Source organism: Hemicordylus capensis, chromosome 5, assembly GCF_027244095.1.
Source record: "Hemicordylus capensis ecotype Gifberg chromosome 5, rHemCap1.1.pri, whole genome shotgun sequence".
NCBI classification, from domain to species: Eukaryota; Metazoa; Chordata; class Lepidosauria; order Squamata; family Cordylidae; genus Hemicordylus; species Hemicordylus capensis.
In genome coordinates, this window is record NC_069661.1 from 115,862,214 (window position 1) to 115,889,118 (window position 26,905).

General features: G+C 40.8%; 1 protein-coding gene across 8 annotated transcripts in view; it reads right to left on the bottom strand.

Annotated features, from left to right (window-relative positions):
* SLIT2 (slit guidance ligand 2) overlaps positions 1-26,905 on the bottom strand; it is a 426,589-nt gene that overhangs the window by 16,983 nt on the left and 382,701 nt on the right. For 6 of the 8 annotated variants that reach the window (XM_053253821.1, XM_053253817.1, XM_053253818.1 and 3 more), the window contains 5 exons: positions 25,416-25,555; positions 15,445-15,471; positions 8,228-8,321; positions 811-948; positions 478-718 (listed from right to left, as the gene is read on the bottom strand). In XM_053253821.1, the coding sequence (XP_053109796.1) occupies positions 478-718; positions 811-948; positions 8,228-8,321; positions 15,445-15,471; positions 25,416-25,555 (640 nt within the window). The remainder of the gene's footprint in view (positions 1-477; positions 719-810; positions 949-8,227; positions 8,322-15,444; positions 15,472-25,415; positions 25,556-26,905) is intronic. The other 2 variants (XM_053253820.1, XM_053253815.1) reach the window with 1 other exon arrangement.

Genomic DNA, 26,905 nt, shown 5'->3' on the forward strand with positions numbered 1-26,905 from the left:
CAGAGGCAAACCCAGGTTTGCCACTACATGGAGACTCAACAGAGATGTTCAGCTGATCATGGCTTCCTCACAAGTGCAACCCTTCCCAAACATATTGCTTTTCTCCTGAACCTCTCTGCATGGAGCTACTTATTCACACATGACATGGCATCTACTGTAAGAACACAAATCTGAGAGCTGGGGAGGGGAGAAAGAGTTAGTGGCAAAGCATCAGATACAGGAATGGTTAAAATCTCCCCTTTGCTACTTTTTGCCTGAAAATTGTCCTCCTCCTCGCTTTCTGCAGTGGAAAAGCAACGGCCTGGCTTTCCAGACCCACTTTGGTCACCATACATTCAGTTTGGCCTTGAATGCAATGTTCTTGATGATGATGCCAGGAATATGGACAGGCTCCATTTAAAAAATATATATTTTTAATGGAGTACCTGATTCCGGCTCTCATTTATGATCAGTTTGTTTTAGATCACCTTGCCTTACCTGGAGAGTGATATTGGTTTGAGGATGAATCTTTGCTGAAGGAATTTGCAAATAGGATTCTTTGTTCACAAAGTTTATGCTGACCAGCTTTTCACATTTATCACCCTGGTAACCTGACAAACACTGACAGATTGGCTCACTGGCTTTGATGATGCACTGAGCTCCATTTTGACACTCATAATTATCACATTGGCTGGTGCGTGGTAAGACCATTGGTGGTGAAAACTCACAAAAAAGTCCACTAGATGCAAACAAAGACACAATTATGTTAAACAAATCATCCTTCAGATGTGATAACAGCTACATAGTCACATCTTTCTAAATTGTTCTCACCTGTACCCTTCAGGGCATATGCATGTGTAACCATTCACTGCATCAGTACATTGTGCTCCATTTTTACACTTGTTGTCTAGGCAGTCATCATAGTCAACATCACAGTGCTCTCCTACATAGCCAGGTGTGCAATCACACCTATAGAGTGGAAAATGCAAAGTTACATACAATATCTAATTAGTAAGAGAGACTAGAATGCCATTTTGAACAACTACAAAATGCAAAGATATTTAGGAAAAACATGCATTTTCAAAATGCATTGTACCATACTATATTTCAAACAAAACATTTTAGAGCCTGGTGTTGAATCTGCACGCTATTAATTGAAGACCTTGCTTTGCATGAGAGACCACAATTTAATGTTATGTAGGTTTTCTCTTGTTTGCTGCTCTGTCTGATTATCAGACATTATATCAGATATTCAGACTGTACATCATGAGGGCTCCCATGAATAATTCTAACAGCTCTCTTTGGAATTGTACATGCATACAATTTCAAAATCAGCAAATCTATGAAACTTGGTTGGAGAGAGAAAGAAAAACTTCCAAGATTTTTGCTTTGGGTCTCAATTTTTTTCTTGAAAACAGTGACTGAACCAGCAGTAAATTTTACATCAACATAGCATGATCAGAAATACACACTTTACATCTGCACGCTAGTACTTGATTGCTCCCCTCACCTCAGAGTTCTCTCCACACTCACCTGAGCTGTGCTCCTGCTCCTGCATCCCATTGCTTCCACCCCCTTCTTGGTTGCTCCTCCATCCCATTCCTCCATCACCCTCACCCCACTTGGTTGCAGCTGCAGCGTTGCCAGTGCCAGTTGGCCAAACCACAGCCCGCTAACCCCAGAGACCTCTCCACCCTCATCCTCATCCCACTCCTGCTCCTCCCTGCAGACATAGCAGCAGCAGTTGACTGGGCCCTTCCTCATTGCCACCACTGTGGCTGCTCATTCCCCTCAGGACACTGACAGACTCGGGCCCATCCCTTCCCTGCCTACCTCTGCCAATGGCCTCTGTAGCTCTGAGAAGCACTGACAGCTTACCGGGCCCTCCCTCACTTTTTCGCTCTCTCCTCCACTCGCTCTTCACCTTTTTCTTCCCTTCCCTTCTTTCTTTCTCTCTTCCTTCCTGAGTTAACAGATCTTGTTCCCTCATCTAATTATCACAGTGTCTGCCTCTTTCTCCTGAAGGGGCTATTTCTTCCTCACAACTCCTCTTTGCAGACTCTCTTCCCTATCTGCATATGGAATTCCCACTGCCCAATCACCACAGTGCTCCTGCTCTGTTACCTCCGATTGGTAAAGCACTGTGTGGGCGGGGCTTGCCACACACAATTTGCCACAGACCACCTAAGCCTTATATATATATAACAGCTTAACCCACACAGGGTATCTGTGCGCTAGTATTTGATTGCTACCCTTACCCCCTGCCACAGCCTATTTGCCACACACAATTTGCCACAGACCACCTAAGTCTTATATATATAATAGCTTAACCCACACAGGGCATCTGTGCGCTAGTACTTGATTGCTCCCCTTACCTCCTGCCACACACAATTTGCCACAGACCACCTAAGCCTTATATATATATAACAGCTTAACCCACACAGGGTATCTGTGCGCTAGTACTTGATTGCTCCCCTTACCTCCTGCCACAGCCTCCAACCTCACCTGAGCCGCACTCCTGCTCCTCCTCCTCCATCCAGTTGCTTGCATCCCCCTTACCCGCTTGATTACTCCTCCATCCCTTTACTCCATCCCTCTCACCCCTCTTGGTTGCGGCTGCAGTGTTGATGGTGCCTATGGCCAAGCTGCAGCCCCCTATCCCCAGAGACCTCACCTGAGCCCCGCTCCTGCTCTTCCCCATAGGAGCAGCAGTTGACCAGGGCCTTCCTTGCTGCTGCACCCACCATGGACGCTTGTTCCCCTCAGGCCACTGACAGGTCTGGGCCCATCCCTTGCCTGCCTTCCTCAGCTAATGGCCTTGGTAGCACCAAACATCAACAGTAGTTGACTGGGCCCTTCCTTGCTGCCGCCACCACCATTCATTCCCCTCAGGCTGCCGACAGGCTCAGCCCATTCCTCGACCTTCCTTCTTTCTCTCTTCCCCTCCCTTCTTTTTCTTTCTTCTCCACTTACTCTTCCCCGCTGTCTTTCTCCCCGCTTCTTGAGTTAACATATCTTGTTCATCTTGTTTCCTCATCTAATCCACACAATGGCAACCTCCTTCTCCTGAAGGGGCTCTTTCCTCCCTCATGATCCCTCTCTTCTCAGACCTCTGCCCACTATCCTTTTAGATAGATAGATTCCTCTCCTCTACAATCAAGAACATCTTCTGATCAGTAACAGTTGCATTCCAACTGACCTTAACCATCACATATGGAATCCCCACTGCCCAATCACCATGGTGCTTCTGCTCTCACAGTCTCCTCCTCCCTATCTGCATATGGAATCCCCACTACCCAATCAGGTGCTTCTGCTCGTGAACTCTTGTGAGAGCTGTCACACAGGATTAGCCACAGGCAGGCCTTAGATAATTAGATAGATAGATAGATAGATAGATAGATAGATAGATAGACAGATAGATACAGTTGAAAAATTAGACAGCAAGTTTAGTTCTGCTATTTATAAAGGTTTAACTCCACATGTTTAGAAGTGATGTCAGCTTTATTTTACCACGATTGCATCTAGATTGCTGGACCCTGGGGAAAACTTCAGTGAGGAAAACCTGCCAGAAACTGTACTATCTCCATCTGGAAACAAAGGAATGAATTCCGCAATCACCTGGCTATTGAGCTACTAGCCCTGTGCCTGCCTAGATTTCGAGAAGTACCGTGATTCTGCAGAATCTTGAAAGCTGCAAGACAAACACTTTGCCTGCATATCAGAATTCAAGGACAATCCCCCTCACTCACCTGAAGATCACCTCCAGTCTTCTCCAGTAGGATGATTATGGCCCAATTGAATGGGGGGTGCCATATATCAGTAATCAGGTACACACTGGGAGGTGACTGTCCCCTTTCATATGTCTTGGATCCTCCTTCAACAGCTTTGCTAGAGCGTAGTTGTGTCCTCTAGGGACAACCTATTTCTAAAGAAGCTTCATTGGAACCCAAGACACCAACTGACCTCCCCCATAGCCATTGGTGGAAGCAGTGCAGCTTTCAAAGATGCAAAATGGCAGCCCACATTCAGCCAATCTGCTTATCACTGGGATGTAGCAGTCACTTATTAAACGTCTGGAGAATGCTTGCATCAGCCAAGACTTTTTCCAAAAGGCACAGATATCTCCCTTATCTCCATCTGTTTTCCAGGATTCAGGATATGCCTATATGATCTGGGGGTTCTTGAGCTGGGCACCCCAGCTCAAACAGTGCTTTTTTTTTGGGGGGGAAGATTTATGAACAACTTGCCTCCATCAAGGGCTGAGTGAGTTCTAGTTGCTCAGCTCTACTTATTTGCTTCAGATGGAGTTGCTGCTTGGAAGGCAGTGGCTCAAAGGAGCACCGAAGTGTGTTGACTGTTGAGATGACACTTGAGAAGTCCGAGGGTGAGGGCATGAACTTCTGCCTGAGCAATACAGGGACTACATGAAAACTATGTTGCTTCTGTTCCTGATATTCGCCTTCAATGTGATTGTAATAAAATGTTCTTGCGATTTTCGTAAGCTGCTTCGAGAGCCTCTTGGGGCTATAGAATCAGATACAAGTCTTTAAATAAATAACCTTCCTCCGATCATGTCTTTTTCTTCATATCTGCAGGTCATGTCTTTTGTGTAGATTTAGTAAGCTTCCTAATTTTGCATTAGAATGGGGGGAAATAGTAGGGAGGGGTGTCTTCTTGTACAGATTTGTGCAGATTAATAGTGGAATCTTCAAAGTGTTCCACTAGGCTGTTCAGGGAAAGTGTTTTAAGAATTGTGATGTAAATGTTATTTTCATCATGACACACAGACCTTGAGTCCATTAATAGAAGTTCTTATTTAATGCTTCACCTGTTAAAGCTGAAAGGCTACTTTGATGAGTATATGTGACAAAAATAAATTGAAACAATGATGCTTTCAGAGAGTGACTACTCAGAAGTTGTTTATATATTAAGTCATCTTTTAAAGCACCCTACACCTTGCTGTCTCCTCAATTATTTTCAGCATCCATTGGTTATACTTTCATTGTTTTAAACTCATTTACATAGACAAAAATTATATGCCCCAAACCCACAACATAAAGACAATTGTTTGACCTAAAATACAATATGCCAAAACTGACTGCTCCAACATAGTTCATCAAATAAAAAGTAAATCATGCTTTTAAAAAGGAGCAAAAAATCCAAATTAGTCTTGAGAACATGACCCTTAAATCAATTGCTTTAGAGCTTTGTATCTGTCCTGTACCACATATCTGAATCTACTGAGTGTATTTGCATGTGCTCAGGAAGAGCACATATGCATGTGCTCAGGAAGAATGAAGAGCCATGTAACAAAGCACAAGTCTTTTTATGGATTCACAGGACTCTAAAACTGAAAGAGAATAAAGTTGTGCCATCGAGTTCGGTGTCAACTCCTGGCGACCACAGAGCCCTGCAGCTGTCTTTGGTAGAATACAGTATGGGTTTACCATTGCCATCTCCTGCGCAGTACGAGATGATGCCTTTCAGCATCTTCCTGTATCACTGCTGCCCGATAGTGTTTCCCACAGTCTGGGAAACATACCAGTGGGGATTCAAACCAGCAACCTCTTGCTCCCTAGGCAAGATATTTCCCTGCTGCACCATTAGGTGGCTTGCTGAAAAAGAATAGATGCTATCAAAGAATTAGTTGGCTGAGATGTTATTAGCAGGAGTAACATTCATTCTCATGAAGTGAGAAACATTCACGCCTTTGATTCCCCACTAATAAACTAAGGTCTCATTTATTGATAATTATGTCACATGGGATCTCAACTGTGTGCTTAGAGTTCATTTCAGGATTATAGATTTTACTGTAGCCAAGATCTACCTGTTATGAATTGGATCTTACTTTATTAGTGAGTAGGCAGAGACACTGTATTATTCTTACAATGGTAAGAATATTAATAATTCTTACTAATTATTAGAAATAATAATTAGAATGAGCTCTAGTTCAGCTTTCTGCATTGAGGCAGAATTAGTAATTCTTAACCATCTTCTATACTAGGATTCTTAAACTTTGTCCCAATAAGCTTTCCTCAGATAACTGGAAACCTCTCTACTGGAGCTCCCCTACACACACTTTCACCAAACTAGAGGCAAAATAAATATGGATGTTCCTGTGTACCTGTCCGTTGCATACATGGAAAGGAAAGACCATCATGATGTGCATCCAGATCTATATAGGAATGACTGCAAGGAAGCAGAAGGTCTACCAACCATATCAAGATCCCACACTAACCCCAGCACCATCCAACAATACAGCAAGAGGAGAGGCATTGATACTTCTTCCTTGCATCCGTGGGAGAAGGAAAGAACAGATGTAATGCACTAGCAGGATTTAATCAAGGAATCTGGCAGCAGGACTCATGTGTACTACTCCTACAGGAGCTCTCAGGCAAAGTGAGCTATTAGCATGGTCACTGCCACACTGCAACACAAGCTAAATAAGGGCCAAGGAGAGTATTGCAGCCCAGCCAAGCCAGGTGATCAATAACAATGAGCCTGGGGCTAAGTTCATCAGGCTGAACAATTTTTCACTATATATTTTTCCTGTGCCTTGCCTCACCCTTTTCTTCACTTATGTACTGCTGTCTTTTGGAAGCTGACGAGCTGCATAACTCTGACTACATACCTACCTCTGGCCTCTCTGATCTCATTTGCTGCTCAGGACCTTAATTTCTGTCTGACCTAACTACATACTTACCCCCAGCCTGTCTGACCCTGCCTGACTCTTGAAAGAAAGGCTCAATTAGTTGACTTTGGCCTGACCCATACAACACACTCAGGTCTGGTCTTTCCATCTAACCACTTGCAAGCCTGACTCAGGATCTACTTCCATTCTCAATCAAGACACAATCAAATAACAGGAAAGATGGAAGCCTTAGATAAATGTTTGCAGTTTCCATAGCAACCATTTATCTAGTTGTATGAGTGCCTGGATATGTTTAGAATTCTTGCTCCCCCAAACCAGTATCATCCAGATGTGAGTGCCCCAAACTTTATATTTTTCATTCATGGAAATGTATCTATACATTACTTAAATAACACAAACAACAAAAATTGAAACACACAAAACATCATAAGTTACTGATGAGTCTCTTAACACAGGTATGCTTGAGAATCAAGGACTTAGCTCAGCATTCCTGTCATCAAGGAATACAGTTATAAATTCTTCACAAGTTAAAATTTTAAGGATGGGAATGATTTGTGTGTGCATTTCCCATGAACTTCTCTCAGTGCAAGCCTATGACGTAGCAAGCCAAATTCAGGCCACCAGGCATATACTGTGGCTTGCCAGTGGATGACAATATCCCTTGTTTTTACAGCCCTAGGCAAGCAGCAAAACCAGAATGTTTACCAAGTCCCTGATGATTAGTGGCCTGTGTTTGGCTTGCTGGGTTACTGATTGCTCAGGGTGGTCTTTTTGCTTTAGTACCAGTTCTCCCACTTCTGGTTTCCCACTTCCAGTTGTGCCTACTTTTATTGCATCAAAGGGAGCAAATCAACAAGAAGGAATCATGCTAATCAAAATCTATCAAAATACTAGTTCCATGTGAAGGGTGTATGTTCAAGTTAGGGTTGGAATGAAAACAAGAAATATATTTAAATGAACTTAAAATGACAACTCACAACTGGCCTAATGTAGATTTGGCACAACAAAACCTAGCACATAAAACAGGTACAGATCAGAGCAGCAGGTTTCCTAAGGTTTCCTAAATCTACTCATTTGAAGTCCATTAAACACCACTTTTCAAGTGTGCATACTAATTAATGATAATAAGGATGTCATTTAATTAAAGATTAGCCTTCCTGGTGATGAACCTCCTCATTGTATAACGGTTTCCAATGTGTCTTGCTAATAACCTATCTTGTAATTACAGCTTCATAATCCAGCTTTAATTTAACATAATTATTCACTTCCTATTCCAAGTCACCGAAAGGATTTTGTGTGGATTGTCACAGAGAATAAAAACTCTCCATTCTTCATTGTTCCTTCTTAATCCACACTGCTAGGAAACTGGTCACTCAACAGAGAATCTTCATGTTATTACATGTGGCTCCATGCAAACTGAAGGGGGAAAAAATCTATTGAGCCATTATCCTGTGATCACAACTCCTGTGAATAAGGACTGACAGCACAATTCATCCTCGTGAAAACAAAGCCTGCGGCCATTCAGGGGGACAAAGCAGTGATTAAAAACACAAACCCGGGGGTGGAGGGGTGGACTATAAAGATAACAGGGCTTACTTGTATCCTTTGGGTGTCAGGATGCACTTTGAGTCATGCTGACAGGGGTTCAGGTCTTGGGCACAGAAATCCAGCTTCTCTTCACACAGCTCACCTGTAACAAAGTACATCCAGTCAGCCTAACCAGACCACCATGGGAACTGGGAAGCAAAATGTAGCCACTGCTTATTTCTATGGCAACTCTTAGTTCAGCCAAGCAGCTCCTGTGACAAAAGCTGTTAAAACATTTGGCAAATGATAAAAATCTCTCTTGCTCAGTATAATCTTGCTTTCCATGACTTGTCTCCAGCCACATTTCTTAGCGTACAAAACTGCCATTTAATTTGTTTGCTTATGCAGTTAGATTTGCTCTGGGCCGTCAGCAAAGTCAGGCCAGCAAGACTGACACAGTATGCATGATTGCCCCCCAAAAGTTGATTAGCATATTGACAAAAGGTTCCCTGAAGTGCAGAGTTGTCAGTTGAGCTGTCATCCTACTAATTGACTAATCAAGCGATTAATATATCATATTGCAATACAGTAGAGGTTTTAAGGCTGTTTAATACAGATAGCAGTATCTCTTGACTAAACAAAGACAAGCTTCCTCTTACTGACAAATAATCTTAAAACACATTACACATATGTAGAAGTAGTGTAGAAGAAGTGACCCTACATTATTACAAAGGGTTCAAAATGTTTCTGTAGATCTTTCAACATGTGTGCTTATACAACTCTAGTTCACTCTTTGCTTTAGCAGCATTGAAACCTTTTCATTTTAGCTTCTTCCTATGCCGTTCCAACATGTGGGGTCAGTGACAGCTACTAGTACGATGACGAGCCAGAAGGTAGGATGACATTTGGATAGATGCAAACACTGGTATTGGCCATATCACCAGTGCTCCTGGACCACTGTAGAAAGAAGTCAGGGGAAAGCAGTTCTCATATTACAAGGGAAGTATGAATGAAGCCACAGTTGGGCGCTTTCTGTGGATACTGATCTGATCTTTAATTACGTCAACAGGTGCAACCACAGCTATGACCCTTTCATCAATGGTTCTCACTGCTGATATTCCCCCTTGTACTATACAAGTAAATAGAACAAAAGCCACTCAGTTGATTTGTATAGAAAAAGTAAAGAGTTAGCAGAAAACCAATTAGTAGAGCCCCTGGTGGCGCAGTGGTAAACTGCCGCCCTGTAACCAGAAGGTTACAGGTTCGATCCTAACCAAGGGGCTCAAGGTTGACTCAGCCTTCCATCCTTCCGAGGTCGGTAAAATGAGTACCCAGAATGTTGGGGGCAATATGCTAAATCATTGTAAACCGCTTAGAGAGCTTCGGCTATAGAGCGGTATATAAATGTAAGTGCTAGTTCAGGGTACACACTTGGTCCTCTACCCTAAACTCTTATCTTAAAGGTCCAAGGCAGGCACAAATGCGCCCCCTATCAATACTTCTCTGTTTTCTTATTTATTTACTCAGTCAACCTTCATTGCTTCTGCTGCTTTTCAGGGCCTCTCTGCCTTCCACCCCATGCCTTGATGCCCACAATGAAACTTTCTGGTTGCCATATGCAGCCACTGTGCATTTGAAAAACCATTCTCTATACTGTCAGCAGAAGCCAATCTGTCCTGAATATCTTTTCACTGGAGAAAACTCTGACTTTCAAAATCTTAATTATAAAAAGTAGTACATTCCATAAAATGGATTAATATCCTTTTAGTTGTGGTCACTGCCATAGACTGTCAGTTGCATTAAAATATAGTCAAGTATATAGTAAGTTAGTAGGTAGGGGTGTGTATGACTATAAAATTGGATTGGGTCAGATCTGGAACCCCCAGATGTCCGTTCGGGTCCTTTTCAACCCTTAAAAAGGTTGGGGTTGGTAAAACTGGGGTCAGTAATATTGGCAGAAAATCCCTATAGCTGTCTGTGCAGACAGAGAATAAATGTTGGGAAGTAAGGGCCAGCCCAGGAGCTCTGTAAGCTGGCACACAAGTAGCTAAGGATGGTTGAACGCTGTGTATTTAATTAAAAGTGAATCTGGCCATCTGTTGTTTTTAGATTTGTTTTTTAATGTAACCAGGAATTATACTCACACATGTGGAAGAAATTAAGTAAGTAAGTAAGTAAGTTTGGTTTATTTCAGTCAATGACCATTAGTTGATGCGGAAGAAAAGTGATGTAACATCTGAGAATCTAAGGTGAAGTGATGTAACACCAGAGAATTGCAGGGCAAACCCAGAAATTGGGTGCTTTATTTTTAAACTCTAAGTTTAAAAACAGGCTAAAAAAGATAGAAATAAATGCATGGGCAGGCTGGCAGGCAGGCAGAGGGCAGAAGACGCCCCCTCCCCCCACAGCTCCTGCTGACATTTGGAGCTCCAAAAAGCTCCAATTTCCCCTGAATGGGGTCAGAGAACTCTGATCTGAAGTAGACTTTCCTAGGTTGGGGTTGGAGTATCTCTGTCAACTTCTGGCCTGGCCCATGTCAGGCCAGATCTGACCTCCTCCATCCAACCTTGTATACCTCTATTAATTAGTATGGATCAAAGAATTGTGCAACTAGTTCTGTGTGGCCAAGGAAAGTTTAGTTTTATGTCTTTTCAGCATCAGCCCCACTTCCCCATTCTGCATAGGATCTCTTTTTTGAAGCAGAAGGTAACTGGCCCTATCCACCCCCAGCACAGTACTTCCAGTGACTGTTGCTGGTGTGTGTCTTATGTTTATTTTTAGAATGTGAGCCCTTTGGGGATAGGGAGCCATCTTATTTGTTATTTCTCTTTGTTAACCGCCCTGAGCAATTTTTGGAAGGGCGGTATAGAAATTGAATTTTTTTTTATTATTATTATTATTATTATTATTATTATTATTATTTCATAAGTGGTTTGTGATATGACAAGAGAGTCTGTAGTTCAAAGAGAAAGAAACATTAAAAATTCCACTCAGCCAAGGCCTTTGGCACACTTACAGAAGATTTTGATCTTGGCCATGGTTCTCAGATATTGATATAATATTTTAAAATTGTAGTTTATATAGGCATATAGAGTATTAAATATTGCAAATGAAGTACCAAGTTTGATTTGTTGCCCCACCTCAACCCCCCACCTCAACATTTCTTATTGATTTTGTTAGGAAGGTAAGGGAGCCAAAAGCTATTCTTTATGAACAGTAAAAGTACCAATATTTGTTATTGTGTTCATGGCAGTTAATCAACTTGCAACATTTTGGAAGGAAAAAATACACAATATATGAATTAGCACTGTGGAAGATGGGCCAAAGGATCACAAATAACTTTCTTTTTGAAGTTCATGGGCCTGTCACAATTTTTACCTCCTCTTATGCTGCTGATGTTAGAGTGGGTTGAACGGTCAACCTAGGCTGTTCTAAACTAAACTGAAGAAAACTAACAGCAGGATCAGAGAGTCAGAGATGTGAGTTTTCTATTTTGAACTGGAAAATTGTATGGAAAAATCTTTGGAACATTTCTCATGCTTTTTTCCTCATTTGCATAAAATTTGCATTTCCCCCAGAAACAATTCCATGCAAATTTTCCTGATGTTCTAAATAGATGATTTTCTAAATAGATTGTGATCTGATTTGTTATTTGACCTATATATCTAGTAACACTCCCCCACACATTAATTGTATCCACCACATCTCAAAATTGTACAAGTAGCTAAGTAGTTGATCTGAAATGTTTGACTAGAAGGGAAAAATCAATAAAGAAGTTCAGTGTAGATTACATGTTATACTGAAACAAATTTAAAGCTATATTTGGAAATAAATTATTTTCATTGGAATACTCAATAAATCAGTAAGACATATAGGTACTCTCTCAAATTTTTCTTAGGCACAGTAATCTGAAAGATATTAATTACAACTTTGAAATTGCCAGGCTTGCTCTCCTGCCTTCCATCTCTATGCCTTGATGCCTACAATGAATCTTTCTGGTTGCCATATGCATTTGATAATCTATGTCAGCCCAAGCCAATCAATCTCGGATATCTTTTCACGGGAGACAACTCTGACTTTCAAAATCCTAATTTTAAACAGTGATACAAAAGCTTGCCCAATATTGCATTGGCATCCATTTATTGTTACTAATCAATGTTATGAAAGAATGAATTTTTAGAAATGGAAACTTTTCCATGAAAAATAAAGTATGAAAAAATTTCCGGAAGTTTTTCAGTCCCACATCTCTGCACAGAGCCTCTACACAACTGAGTGCTGAGATCTCAGATCCAGAAATAAAATTATATCCTAAACAGCCTCAATAAAAATATTGAGCGTCAATAAAAATATTTGTATACTAATTTTTAATTGTAAACCGCCCAGATATACAAGTTTTGGGTGGTATAGAAATATTTTAAATAAATAATAAAATAAATAAATAAGAATTTCTTTTGGTCTGGAATAACATTATTTATTGAGATGGAAAGCAAGAGGGAATCAATTTATTTTGTCTAGCCAAAGTAGTTTTTATGATCAGATTTCAGACATGGGAAATACAAAAATGGCTTTAAGAAGCACTTCTTAGAAGGACCAGATAAAGTCAAAATGCATCCCAGCTTCTGGTCTTAAGAGGCAAGTTCCGCACTTGTGATGTTCTATAGGGCTTGGTATTATTGCCAATTCTTATGAAGTATCTGTATGAAGACGTTGGGAGAAATGATCCAGAACTTGACAGATTTTGAATATTTATATTTTAAAGCACCTATATATATTCTGTAAAGCACCCATAAGCGGCTATGTTGTCCTTCCCCAAACCAAAAACTGACTGCTACAAGAAAGTGGACGAGGTTAAACTACAAGCTGAAGCCAGAAAACATGGAATTGATGCTATTGAGTAATTCCAATGCACATGAGGGAATTGGCATGCCTATATCTTTGGGGGAGTGGTAATCAACTCAATGGAGCAGATTCAGAACCTGGGGATTCTGGGTCTTGCTATGCTGGAAATGCAAATGGCAGCAGCAAATAGAAAAGCAAATGGTGCATTTTTATTAGCACCCCCTTTGTTTTATAGACTCTGCTCTTTAATGGAATAAAGCAATCTCCCATGTTTATCCACACTCTTGTCACTTCATAGATTGATTACTAAAGCACTTTATGCAAGGTTGTCCTTAAAAGTGGTTTGGGAATTAGAGCTGGTACAGAATGCTGTGGCTCACATCCCGGTGACTATGAGAAGGTGAGAGCAAATTCAGTAAGTACTGTGAAAGTACTACCTGTGGAAGGCTGCCTGTGTCCTTCTAGGCCCATTTGAATGTGATGGTGCTTACTTTTAAAGCCCTTCGTGGTCAACATAGCCAAAGAACCACCTTCCCCTATATGAACCATCCTCCATATGCACACACAGGTTAAGGCCCAGATTAATATGGATTATCTCCACAATTCAAATAGGATACTGAGGTTGAGAGATTGTGGCTTACTCAAAACTGTTTTGGAAGCTCATTGGTAAGGTGAGATTGGGAAATTCCCCATTTTAAGCTTCTACACTAGCTCTCACCAGAGATTATCATCCCTGGTTAGCTATTTACTATAGTTTAACGATCTATAAATCAGGATTGCTGTGACCCATCCCAGACCACTGCAATGAGTTATGGTGTATCTGAATTTATCTTGGAAAGTTCAGTTAATCCAAAATAATAACTGGAGCTGGCCAAAAGGACCACATGTTAATTCTAAACAACTGTACTGGCTACCAATCCATTACCAGGGAAAGAATCTTTCTGTAGATGCAGAATTGTTTTCCTAGGAAAATCCACCAAGTCCTTCTCTTTTCCCATATTACAGGCACTCTGAAATGTTTTCTATTTCATAGGAGATTTTATGATTGATTTCATTACTGCATGCTTTCAAATTAGAAATTAAACTGGATTTTTATGCTAGCCCGTTCTAATCTTTTTTAAAAAAACTTTTATATTCATCTCTACAAACTGCCTTGGGAAAGTTATTCCTCACCTTAAGAAATATAAACGGGTAAAATAAATGTCTGAGCACAATCCAGGTTTTGGTTCTTACCTTTAAAGCCATATTTGGTTGTGGACCCAGGAACATGAAGGACTAGCTCCCCCCACATGAACCTGCCTTTAGGCACTCTGAATCTGCCTATGGGCCTATTGGGTACTCTGAAGGCAGCTCTCCAAATGCCTCTTCCTTCTGAAGCAAGGTGAGTGGCCACCAAAAAGAGGGCATTTTTTGGTTGTGGTGTTCTGTTTTTGAAACTATGTTTCAAAGGAGAGTTGGTCTTGTGGTAGCAAGAATGACTTGTCTCCCTAGCTAAGCAGGGTCTACCCTGGCTGCATTTGAATAAGAGATGATGTGTGAGCACTGTCAGATATTCCCCTCAGGGGATGGAGCCGCTCTGGGAAGAGCAGAAGGTTTTTCAAGTTCCCTCCCTGGCAGCATCTCCAAGATAGGGCTGAGAGAGATTCCTGCCTGCAACCTTGGAGAAGCCACTGCCAGTCTGTGTAGACAATACTGATCTAGATAGACCAATGGTCTGACTCAGTATATGGCAGCTTCCTGTGTTCCGAGCACTATCCTTTTAGTGCTAGGTAGTTACTTATTTTCCCAGTCTTAAAATACAATCTGAATTGTTTTTATCTGATCACTCCTATGCTTTATTGTTTCTGCTGAGTTAATGTGTTTAGCTACTGTTTAGATATGCTGTTTTAACTATTTGTTATGAATGGTTAGCTGCCATGAAAGCAGAAATACTGAATGACGGGATACAGATGTTTAAATAATGTTACTTAGGAAGGAAAATACATTATTAGCTGAGGACAGCAATTTGGCTACACTGGTTAAACGTGTTAGTGACTGCTTCATTAGAGCAAGCAGAAGAAGTTAAGTATATTTATGAAATAAAATGACCTCTTTAATTTAAAATGAACCCTATACATGCTGAAGAAGCAAGTATATTAGCAAGAAACTCCTTAAAATTGAATAATATCTGTTGTGTCAATTATCATAATGGCAGATATAAATACATTTATTCAGTAGGTCATACACAAATCTGTTCATAAACAGTTTGTTGTGGAATACATAGATCCACATATGGACATTTGATAGCAAATGTGACCAATACATGATTAAAATTAGTGAAATCATTTTGGATGAGTGCCCTAAATGTCTTCTCTTGACAGCCATTTCAGTATCTGAGACCCATATACCTTTAAGGAAATTGAAGAGAGAAACCAAGGTAGTGAAAATAGGCTAAAAAGACAACTAACCTTTTTCCACTTCATTCATATTAGCAGCTTGCGATGACAAAGACAGAAGAGACAAAGAGACTTTTTACATTGTAATGAAACAGCATAGCACAAGTAAATTAATGCACAATTAACAGCAGCAGAAGAGCTCAGTTGATGTAGTAAAAGCAAAGCAAGCTTTCATTTTTACCTACAGCACAACACACACACAAAAAGTATGTGCCACTTTTGGCACAGAAACAGCTTTGCTGGTAGACCAAAGGTATCTTAATGGTAGATGATAATGAGCAGCAAGAAAAATGAGCAGATAATCTACAGAATGTACACTTAATGATCCTGACATTCGTAAAGATCAAGGATTTAAAAATGTGATTATGTTAGGGAAGCCAGACAGAGTTAAAGGGTACATAAAATAATGTTCAGAGGGTCGGCAGAAAATGCACAGAGCAATGCTGCATTCGTATTATTCTTCACAGCACTGAAACAGAATTCTTATCGCTGGAAACAAAGACAAGCAATGCATTTCAATCCAACACCAGCTGGTAGCCAAGGGTGTTGATTTTCAAACATCTACAGGAGATACACATGCAATAGAATTTCATTTAATGTTTTAGCTGGAGTTTCTTGTTGGTGCTTTATGCATTCACCTCTAGAGGGCACTGAAGTGTTTCAAAAATGAAACAGAGTTTGCTAAATCTATTCAGTTACAATACAACAAGGGATTCATTATTTAGTTTTTAATATTTATTTATATTGGCTGACATCCTAACAAAGCATTGGTGCAACAAGAGAAGCACCAGTGCTTCTGGAACAATGCAGTATGAGAGAGATTGAGATTGAGAGAGAGAGAGAGAATTTAAATGACCTCCCCTTCCCCCAGAAGCTGTGTCATCCAAAAATAGGTACCTGAGGGCTGTGTAACCCTCAGGGACATATTTTCTGGTGCACAAGAGTGCTTCCTAGAGAAGGGGAGGTAGCTGAAATTTGCTCCCAACACTGAACTAGCAGTGGAGCTGAGTCAGTTGAACTTTTCAGAAGCATCGGTCTCTCTCCCATTGCACTGGTGCTTCATTAGTCAGGATGGCAGTCATTTTTATTATCCCACTTCCCCATGGGGCTTCCAGTGGTCTTCCACCCAAAGGATGGAACAGGTATACCCCAGTCCAGGTTCAGCAATGTTATAGCATTAAGTGCTTTAAGGCCATTTGCTAGACCCCAGGATACACAGTTTATAATGTTAATTTGAGGTGGGAAATATTATCCAAACTGGCCCTATCTCTCTCTCTCTCTCTCTCTCTCTCTCTCTCTCTCTCTCTCTCTCTCTCAAGAAAATACAACCCCATAGTCACTAACTACCAGTTCAGAAGCCCATACATCAGCTTGCTCTGTTTCTCTGGCATTGCCCTGGAATCTGTGTGTGGGTTGGACTCATTTCTAGAATTCTGCCACCGTACCAAAAATACTAAAAGAATAATTTTGAAACAAGTGGTAGTCTTAGGCAGGAAGGGGGCCTATATCTAATCAGCCTCTGCCCCAACTAGACCATTGGGATATTATGTGAGAAGGAGCTCAGTAAGTTAATGCACCACGAAGTTAGAGATATTCCCCTCTTGAGTACTGACTACTGAATTATTTTCTATTTTTGCTCTATTCTTCCTGCCACATTGATTTTCCAGATGTACAGAGCCTCTAAAAATAAAAGTCAACAGAACAAAATAATAAAAAAAACACAAAATCCAGTTTTAAATAACTGTGACTAGCTCAATGCTGCATTTCAACAAGCAACTAATCAGATTATCCCTGTCTTTGAAATCTGTGAAAGGAAGAAGTCTGACTATGGCTGTCAAACACATGAGCAAAAAGAAGAACAGCTACAGATGAACAAAGAGAGTGATAATCAAATGGCCATTTTGCCACAAAGCCAGCTTGAGTAACAACTCACTTGAACTGTCTACTGCCGTATAAACATGGCTTTATGCTAACTGATCTTTAGGATGCTTTTGATGAGGAAGTTTCTTTTGGCAAGAATCCAAATGGTTTAAGGCAGGGGTTATTAAACTTGGGTCCCCAGAAGTTGCTGGACTACACTTCCATCATCCACAGCCACAATCCTTAGCAGACAATCCTTGCACAATCCTGTATCCCCATTTCCTTTTGTCCATGTTGGAAATCTATGGCTTGCCATAAGAAGCACCCCAGCTCAGGCAGGCATTTGATTCCTCAGAGAGAGATTTAATCTTGAACTGGATCAGGTAGACCTATTGTACAGAAACTAGACCAGTCGACAATCCACTTGCAAATGGAAGGCTTCCCATTGCTGAATCATGTGCGTCCTTGAGGAACCTTTATTATTTATTTATTTACACAGTCAGACAGGTGTTATTGACTGGTTTGTTTTATCCAGACATCAAGTCCTTCCCAAGGACCTGAGATGGCTGAATTTTATTATCAATGTTGTTGCTGTTATTATATATATTGTTGTAGAATACAGGCTGTTCCCAGTAAAGTTGCATTTTGTAATTGGCCAATGGTGATTTCTGTGGCCCCTATGGTGTTGAGGTGCTCTTCAAGGTCTTTTGGAACTGCACCCAGGGCGCCAATGACCACTTGGATTATTTTGGTCTTTTTCTGCCACAGCCTTTCAATTTCAATTTGTAGATCTTTGTATTTTGTGATTTTTTTCTATTGCTTTTTCTTCTATTCTGCTATCCCCTGGTATTGCTATGTCGATTATTTTGACTTGTTTTTCTTTCTTCTCGACTACAGTTATATCTGGTGTATTGTGTGGCAGATGTTTGCCTGTTTGTAGTCAGAAGTCACATAATATTTTAGCATCTTCATTTTCTACCACTTTTTCAATTTTATGGTCCCACCAATTTTTGGCTACAGGTAGCTTGTATTTTTTGCAGATGTTCCAGTGTATCATCCCTACTACCTTGTCATGCCTTTGTAGTCAGTCTGTGCAATCTTTTTACAACAGCTGATTAGGTGGTCCACTGTTTCATCTGCTTCTTTACAAAGGCAGCACTTGCTGTTGGTTGTTGATTTCTTGACTTTTGCTCTTATTGCATTTGTTCTTAGTGCTTGTTCTTGTGCAGCCAGTATTAAACCCTCTGTTTCTTTCTTCAAGTTGCCATTCTTAAGCCATTGCCAGGTCTTGGTGATGTCTGATTTTCCACTTATATTGTGCAAATATTGACCATGTAGTGGCTTATTTTTCTATTTTTCTGCTCGGTTCTTGACTTGTTCTTTCTTGCAGGCCTGCTTTATTTCATTGGTATTGAATAGTTTCGCATTATTGACCATTTGAAGTGCATCTTCTTCACTGTCCTTGATATATTCTTCAAGGCCTCTTTTCTCCTCCTCTACTGTTTGATGGACTTGCAGCATTCCTCTTCCACCTGAGCTGTGAGGGAGGTATAGCCTATCTACATCACTGCGGGGGTGCAGAGCATGATTGATGGTCATGATTTTCCTGGTCTTCCAATCCAGCGTCTCTAGCTCTGCCTGGGTCCAGTCTATTATTCCTGCAGTGTATCTGATAACAGGTATAGCCCAGGTGTTTATGGCTTGTATGGTGTTCCCGCCATTGAGTTTGGACTTGAGGATTTTTCTAACTCTCCTGATGTATTCACTTCCAATTTTGCTTTTGTCTTCAGTGTGTGCAATGTTATCAGCCTGGAGGATGCCCAAGTATTTGTAATGTTCTTTCTCTTCCAGGTTCTTGATGTTGCTTCCATTGGTCAGTTCTATTCCTTCTGTTTTTCTTATTTTCCCTCTGTTCATTAATAATGCAGCACACTTGTCTAGTCCAAACTCCATTGCTGTATCGCTACTGAATATACGGACAGTGTTCAGCAGTGATTCAATTTCTGACTGGGACTTTCCATACAACTTCAGATCATCCATGTAGAGCAGATAGTTTATTTGACTTGATGTTTTAGATGTTTGGTATCTGAGGCCTGTTTTCTTTAGTATTTGTGAAAGTGGGGACATGGCGATTACAAACAACAGAGGGGATAGTGAGTCCCCTTGGAAAATGCCTCTTCTAATGCTAACCTGTCCAAGTGTCTCTCCACTGATTGTTAACTGTGTACTCCACATGCTCATTGCTTTTTTAAAAATAAATATATGAATGTTTTTTCTGACACCAGTTGTTTCTAAACATTTTAGTATCCATGTGTGAGGCAATGAATCAAAGACTTTCTTGTAGTCAATCCATGCAACACTTAGATTGGTTTTTCTTCTCTTGCAATTTTCTAAAATCATTTTGTCAATCAGCAGCTGGTCTTTTGTGCCTCTGGTGTTCGGCAAATTTCCTTTGTGTTCAACTGGAAGCTGTTTGTTAGTTAATAAGTGTTGCATGACTTCATCTGCTATTATTCCAGTTAATAATTTGAACATGGTTGGCAGGCAGGTTATCTGTCTATAATTACTTGGAACTGCACCTTTTGCTGGATCTTTCATGATGAGCTGAGTTTTCCCAGTTGTTAGCCATTGTTCAATATCTCCTCCTTGCAAAATGTGATTGAAGTATTTTGATAGTTGTTTATGAAGGCTTGTTAGGTGTTTACGCCAAAAGCCATGCAGTTCATCGTCACCTGGTGCAGTCCAATTTTTAATTTTCTTTGCTCTTTCACTTGGTGAAAGAGCCCCTGGTGGCACAGTGGTAAAACTGCCGCCCTGTAACCAGAAGGTTACAAGTTCGATCCTGACCAGGACAAGGTTGACTCAGCCTTCCATCCTTCCGAGGTCGGTAAAATGAGTACCCAGAATGTAGGGGGCAATATGCTAAATCATTGTAAACCGCTTAGAGAGCTTCGGCTATAGAGCGGTATTTAAATGTAAGTGCTATTGCTATTGCTATTAATTCTGATGTTATTATTAGATCTTGCATTTGTTGGTTACATTTTTTGACCTCTTTCATCCAGCCTGCTTTTTTATTATAATCTATTTGATTGTCCCATAATTCCCCCCGAATTGCACTGTTTCTTCTTTATTTAGTGTTTCTATGTTTCTTGCAGTTTCTCCTTCTATGCTTTGGTAGAAACTAGGAGTGTGCACGGACCGGTCCAGGGCCATATAAAAGGCCTCCGGACCAGTCCGGAATTCGGCCAGTCCAGCAGTTCGGCGGAGGGGGGGGAGGGTGTCACTTACCCCCACTCCCCGCCGCTCTTCCCCCTCCGGCACTGGACTTTCTTAAAACGTTCTTGGGGCGGCAGAGTTCCTCCCTTCCGCCCCTGCCCCCGTCATTGTCTTTAAAGTTAGCAAGCCGAAAAAGCTGGAGCCATGCATGCGCCCTTTGCGGTGTGCACACGCTCGTTGCCACTGCTGGTGCGTGCGCGCCACATACATCTTAAAGACACACTCCCCCCAGTGCCAGACCACGCCTCTGTGGTTCGATGCACATCCCTAGTAGAAACGTCTCTGATTCGACTGGAATTGGAGATTCTGCCTGTGTTGTGTAATTCTGGCTTCATATCTGCTAATCTTCTTTGACACTGCTGTTATTTGCTGCTTTATTATTTCCAGGACTTCTCTAATTCTCCTTGAATCTAGGTGGTATTTTTGGATCAGATACTGTTTGGTGTTTTCTTTCTTCAGCTTCTTGTCTTTCATATCTTTCAATTTACTAGCATCTGATCTAAGCCTGGAGATTTTATTTTCTAATCTAATCTTCCATTTAGGTGATGTACTACTTTCTTTTTTGACAGGTCCACTGATCTTATATCTGAGCTCTTGTGTTGTTATTGTTGCTGCACTGTACATTAGTTGGTTTGTTTCTTGCAAATTATTGGTTGTTATTTCTGCAAGTGCAGCATTTATATCTTTTAATGCTGGAGTGAGTTGTTTTTTGACAACTGTTTTTAGAGCTGGAAGTTGAACCCTGGTGGTTGTTTGGTTCATATGCTCAGTTATTTTTTGCTTTAGTTCTTGTTGCTTTGTTGTTAAACGGCATTTGGGTTCGTGAGGTGAAGGCAAAGGGGAGGTTGCCTGGTTTTGATTTTGAAACAGTTTAGCAACAGTGGCATCCTCTATTTCCAACACCTCCTCCACCTGTGCCTGAGCAACTGCTTCAGTTGGTGGTAATTCTTCTTCCATATCTTGAGCCTCTGTTGCTCTTTGCAGTTCTTCCAGCTCAACTTCTGTGAATACTTTATCTCTTATTATGAATCTTCTCTGGTCTGCTATCCTTTGTTCTGTTATTTCTGTATCTGGATGCTTCTCTTTCCAAATTTAGTACATTCTTTTAAAATAACCTCTTCTAGTTGGACTAGACTTGTAATAACAGATCATTATTTCCTTGTTGGCATTTTTCGTATATTTTTTTCGGTTAAGCGACATTTCTTCAAGTAACCTTGCAGTCTCCAGCCCTGGTTGCTCAGCTGAAGATCCTGAGTCCTGTAGCCCACTTGCCACCAGATGTCCAGGGACTCCAGCACCTGGCGCGGTCCTTGCTGACCCGGGTGACGACCGATCCGGTATAGATTTATTAAAGTTACGTCTCACCATATTGTTGATGGGAGAGGCACTCTTCGTCTGGCTCCTCTGGTGAGACCTGTCCAGTATGGTTGGACCTCTGGCATAGCTCTCACCTTCATCAGAGTACGCAAGCCCCACGACCACACCAAGGTAGTGCCTCACTGGGGACAAGGTAGTGACTCACTGGGGGCCAAGATAGTGACTCACTGGGGCACTACCTTTATTATTACTACTACCTTTATCATTTTATTTATTTATTTGATTTGATTTGATTTGTATACCGCCCTTCCAAAATGGCTCAGGGTGGTTAGTTCCTGAACGATAAAAGAAATGTTAATGTGATAGGAGCATGCGAGGTCACAGTGAGCTTTAACCTATTCAGACCCCCAGGAATGCTATTGAGGCCAGGAATCTGAAGCTTATATGCAGGTAATGGACAAAAGAGTCTTTTGATCTTACTATCCGCTGAATGACACACATCCACGTCCCTTTCAAGACCTGGTCTTCTGAGCCTGAGATTTCCCTCCTTTGAGACATTACACTGGACAGAAAGCCTATAAAAGGTTCTGTCTCCTTCAGCTATGTTGATCTCTCTGTGTTTAGGGCATGGTTCCTTGAGAAGCAGCAAAGTCTGCTTCTGTAGTGGGAGACAAGTGGCACAAACTATGTGCTACTGCTCCAGAGAGATTCATCCAGATGAATGCCGGCTTCTGTGTTCACCTCTTTTTCCTTCTTTTTGCTGAAGTCACTGGTCTGCTGAGCCCAAAGTCAGAACTTTGGATTGTAGGATCAGAACTGAGAAGCTGATTCACTCGCTGTGAGCACACCTTCTGTGGCATAGCTGTTGCACTGCCCTTGAGTCCCTGGGATACTCTTTGTGTTTGGCTTACTTTCACTCTTCAGTTCCTCCTAAACTTTCTCCTTGCTCCTCCCAATCTCTGCCCTTTATCTCCTGTCGCATTTTGCCCACACAGCTGCCACTCTCGTACTCCCCTCCCTTTTCATGAAGTCTCTCATTTGATCCTAAGATATGATAAATTAATATAAAGAAACAATGATACATGAAATTGTTTGCTGGATGTCAGTTTGGAGTAAATATCTTTATTTGAAATGAAATCTGTGTGTAATTTCATTTTCTTTTACCAATATTGTCAGCAGATTACCAAAAGTAAGTCTGTCAAACGGAGTGGTCAGCTATGACAGAAGAGTATATCCAACATCTGATATTTACCAGATAACATATTCAATTAACTAGATTTTTTTAAAGGAGGGAAAGTAAGGGGGGAGGGGGATGCAAAGAGAGAATCAGAAAACCATGAAAGCCCCTACATAAAATATTTTCAGTTTCAATTATTATCACTATTTATTAGTGGTCTTAATATAGCTGTTTGGGAAACAACTCTTTAAAAAAAATAGTTTGTGGGGTTCCCCCTCTCTTTTCTTGTACTTAACCATGCTAAACATAGCTTTTCATTAAAAAATCTCCTTGCAAAACATTTAAGTGATGTCCTAAGCAAGCTATGGAAACATTTTTTTCCAGTGTGAGAACATCAATTTACCTTTCCTTTGCACCAGAACATCAGTGTGATGCTCCTATACAACATACTGAAATCTATGTACCGTAACACACTGAAATCTATGTATTTAGCTTTTTATAGGTACAGCCTAGATGTGGAAGCCTAAGCATTGTTTCAATCCACAGTAGTCTAGCTCAATAATATTGATTTAAAATGTACATTTGGTACTAGCAAAGGTAGGAGAGTTGACAGCCCAGCCCTGAAATAAGAATCAATTCTGGATTTAAATAAGTTAATTTTCTTTTAGTAACTGCTGAATCATCACTGGGCAACTAAAATGTTACTAGTACTATCTATCTATCTATATATAAAAGGGTTAGGTCGTACATGGCAAGCCCCACCCACACAGCTCTAAGCTCATGCATGGTGAGAGCTGGGACAGAATGATAGTAATGGCTGAAGCAGGTGGTTTGGGGGGTGGCCGGGTAACTGGAGTAGCCCGATGGGGCAGCCAAGGAGGAGAACAAGGAGGAGCAGGAGGGCAGCGGAGGAAGGAGGTCCGAAGTGGAGGTAGTGCAGGGAGGGAAAGCTCGGGGTGGCTAGGGAACCAGAGCAGCCTGACGGGGTAGCCACCACCTGAGACAAGGAGTAGGAGGGTGGCAGAGATGGGAGGCCTGAGGAGGAGGCAGTGCAGGGAAGGAAAGTAGGGTTGATGCTGCCACGCTGGAGGATGTGGAGGTCTCCGGGGTGAGGGGGCTGTGGTGGGGGGCGAGCAGAGCAACTAGCATGCAAATACTCTGCACCGGTCAAGCTAGTCTAACTTATTCCTTGCATGAGGATTTCTTACATTCAGAGTCCTTTCTAGCTGCTGTGACCCATATGGATGTGGTTAATTTGTCACTCAAATAGAGGACCAGAGGATTTGTGCCACGTATGGGGGAAATGATCTCCAATAGTCATTAAGAAAAATATGGAATTTTCTCTCAGATATGGACCTAGTTATCTATGCTTTTGCCATTTCAGTTATTGCTATGCATGGTATATATAGTGAAATGAATGTTTTCTTTCTCTTGTTATAGTCTCCAAAATTTATTATTATTATCTATTTATTACATTTATATACCAATACCATACACATAATCTAGTACAACTCCATATCAACCATCTATCCACTCCAGTAATTTTTATATTCCTTATTTTGAAATTCTAATCAACAAAATGAGCTCAAGATATGATCTTGCTTTCTTGACAATAATTTATTTTCAGAAGATTTCCTTTCCCCACAAGAACCACACTGCTGTGGTAAATTAGTATAACAGGATTAAAATAACAGCCTTTATTAATTCAAGAAGAATGGTTTAATTCATGCTGAACTGAGCGCTTGTTGGGTGGATGGAAGAAGTTATACTAAGATGTGTGTGAGGAGAATGATTTTTTTAAAAACATACATATTCCCTTAGAAATACACCCAATATCTTAAACCTAGACACATTGGCTAAAACTCAGCAGATTATTTCAGTTTGTGCTATAGCATCCTGTTTCCACCTCCAAGCTGCAAAATCATTTTAAAATCTGTGTTAGTTTGAAAAAGAGGACTGTAATGTAGTGCTGTGCATGTGGAAACTAAAGTAACTGTGGGGGGTGTACTTGTGTGACAGATGGTATGCCCAAAATTGGCTCTGCTGGATCATGACCACTTCTGGAAGCAAATCTTTAACCATTTCAACTGCCAATGCAATGTGTTAGATCAAGGATTAGTGAAAGATGAGGGTCTTTCCAGTTCAGTGTTCTTCTTTTGCAAGATATGCATTTTCCTATCAAGCAATATTCTGAAAAAAGTAAATGAGTGCAGCTAAACAAATAGAATTCCAAATGGTATTGTAAAGGCACACTGCTAACAAAACCAGAACAGAAAGGAGTCATAGGATATAAAGTATTAACATTCTGACATATGTTTAAGAGTTGCCAGAATATTGTTTTTGTTTTTCCTACCTGTGTATTCAGGTGGACACAAGCAAGTATAGTTGTTGATGCCATCTACACAGGTTGAATTATTTTCACAATCATTATCTTCACAATCATCAATGTTAACTTCACAGTTTTCACCTTCAAATCCATCTGCACAGGCACACCTGTAAAAATGAGGAAAATATTCATATTTTTCAAACAAGGGGATCTGCCAAAATATACACGGTTAAGCAGAATATTACATAAAGGTGTTTCAAAAGACTGTGTGCTTTGCCTGTTTTTTTGTTCAATAAATATAGATTTGTAATAATAACATCCAGACATTTCCCTTTAAACAGGAGTGGAGAATATCGGGCTTTGGGAGAAAATTAGGGTCAGTTCAGATGTCACATGGAACCTCAGTAAAACTTAACTAAGTATTACTGCAAATCATTGCTGCAAATGATTACTAATCCTGGCTTGCTTCTCTTAACCATGGTGTGGGGCGCCTTCCAGGTCCCGCTGGGTAAGTGCTGAGCAGGGAAGACGACCCACTCCTAACTTACCCAGCCATAGGAAAGTGTTGCTTGCCTGGAATGAGCTCCCTTGGCTCCTCTGCCCACTTCTGGAGTCTCTGGACGCTCTTGGCTCTTCTCAGAAGGCAAAGGTTTTGCTTTAAGTGCTAGCCTCCCATCTCTCAGCTGTAGTTTCAAACCAACACAGTTAACCATTCCCTATTCACTTGTACTTGTGTGACAGATGGTATGCCCAAAACTGGCTCTGCTCGATCATGACCACTTCTTATCAGAAAGATTATCATTATTTGATAATTATAATATTGTGATAATTATTTGATTATCATAATCAGAAAGATTATTATTATCATTATCAGAAAGATTACTTAGATTATCAGAAAGCAATGCAAATGATTACTGAGGAAGCTAAGAAAGAGGGAGTGAAATAATGGAAGGGCAGCATTAATTATCTGTGTTTAAGTGGCAGGAAGTGTTAGGCAAAGGGGAGTGTTAGAATACAGAAGAAAGTGTAGGGGAAGAATGGTAGTTCAGTCCCCAAATAGCAGAGCAAAACCAGTTTGGTGAGAAAACAGCAAAGCAAAAGGTCTTGAGACAGTTCTTTAGTATTGAAGAACTACAAGGATTTATTTAAAGAAAAAAAAGGTTACAAACAAATGTGAAAGAGCCTGAAGCTTATTTCAGCTGTAGCTCACGGCTGAAGAGAGAGATAAAAACAAACAGCAATTAGGGATGTGCATAAAACCGGCTGGCCCAGTTTGGTTCAAGTCGGAAGTGGACCCAAACAGGACCTGGCCAGTTCGGTTTTGCCCCCCATCGAACCCCCCTGGGTTATTTTTTGTATTAACAATTATTTTTTATATAAATGGTTTTTTGGGTTTTTTTTAAAATTGACTCATGAACGGCTGGGAGGAGGGGAAATAAGTCCAGGGTCCACAGGGGGTGGTTCGGTTATACCCCAAACTGTCAAACCGAACCAGTTCAACATTGAACCCATTTGCA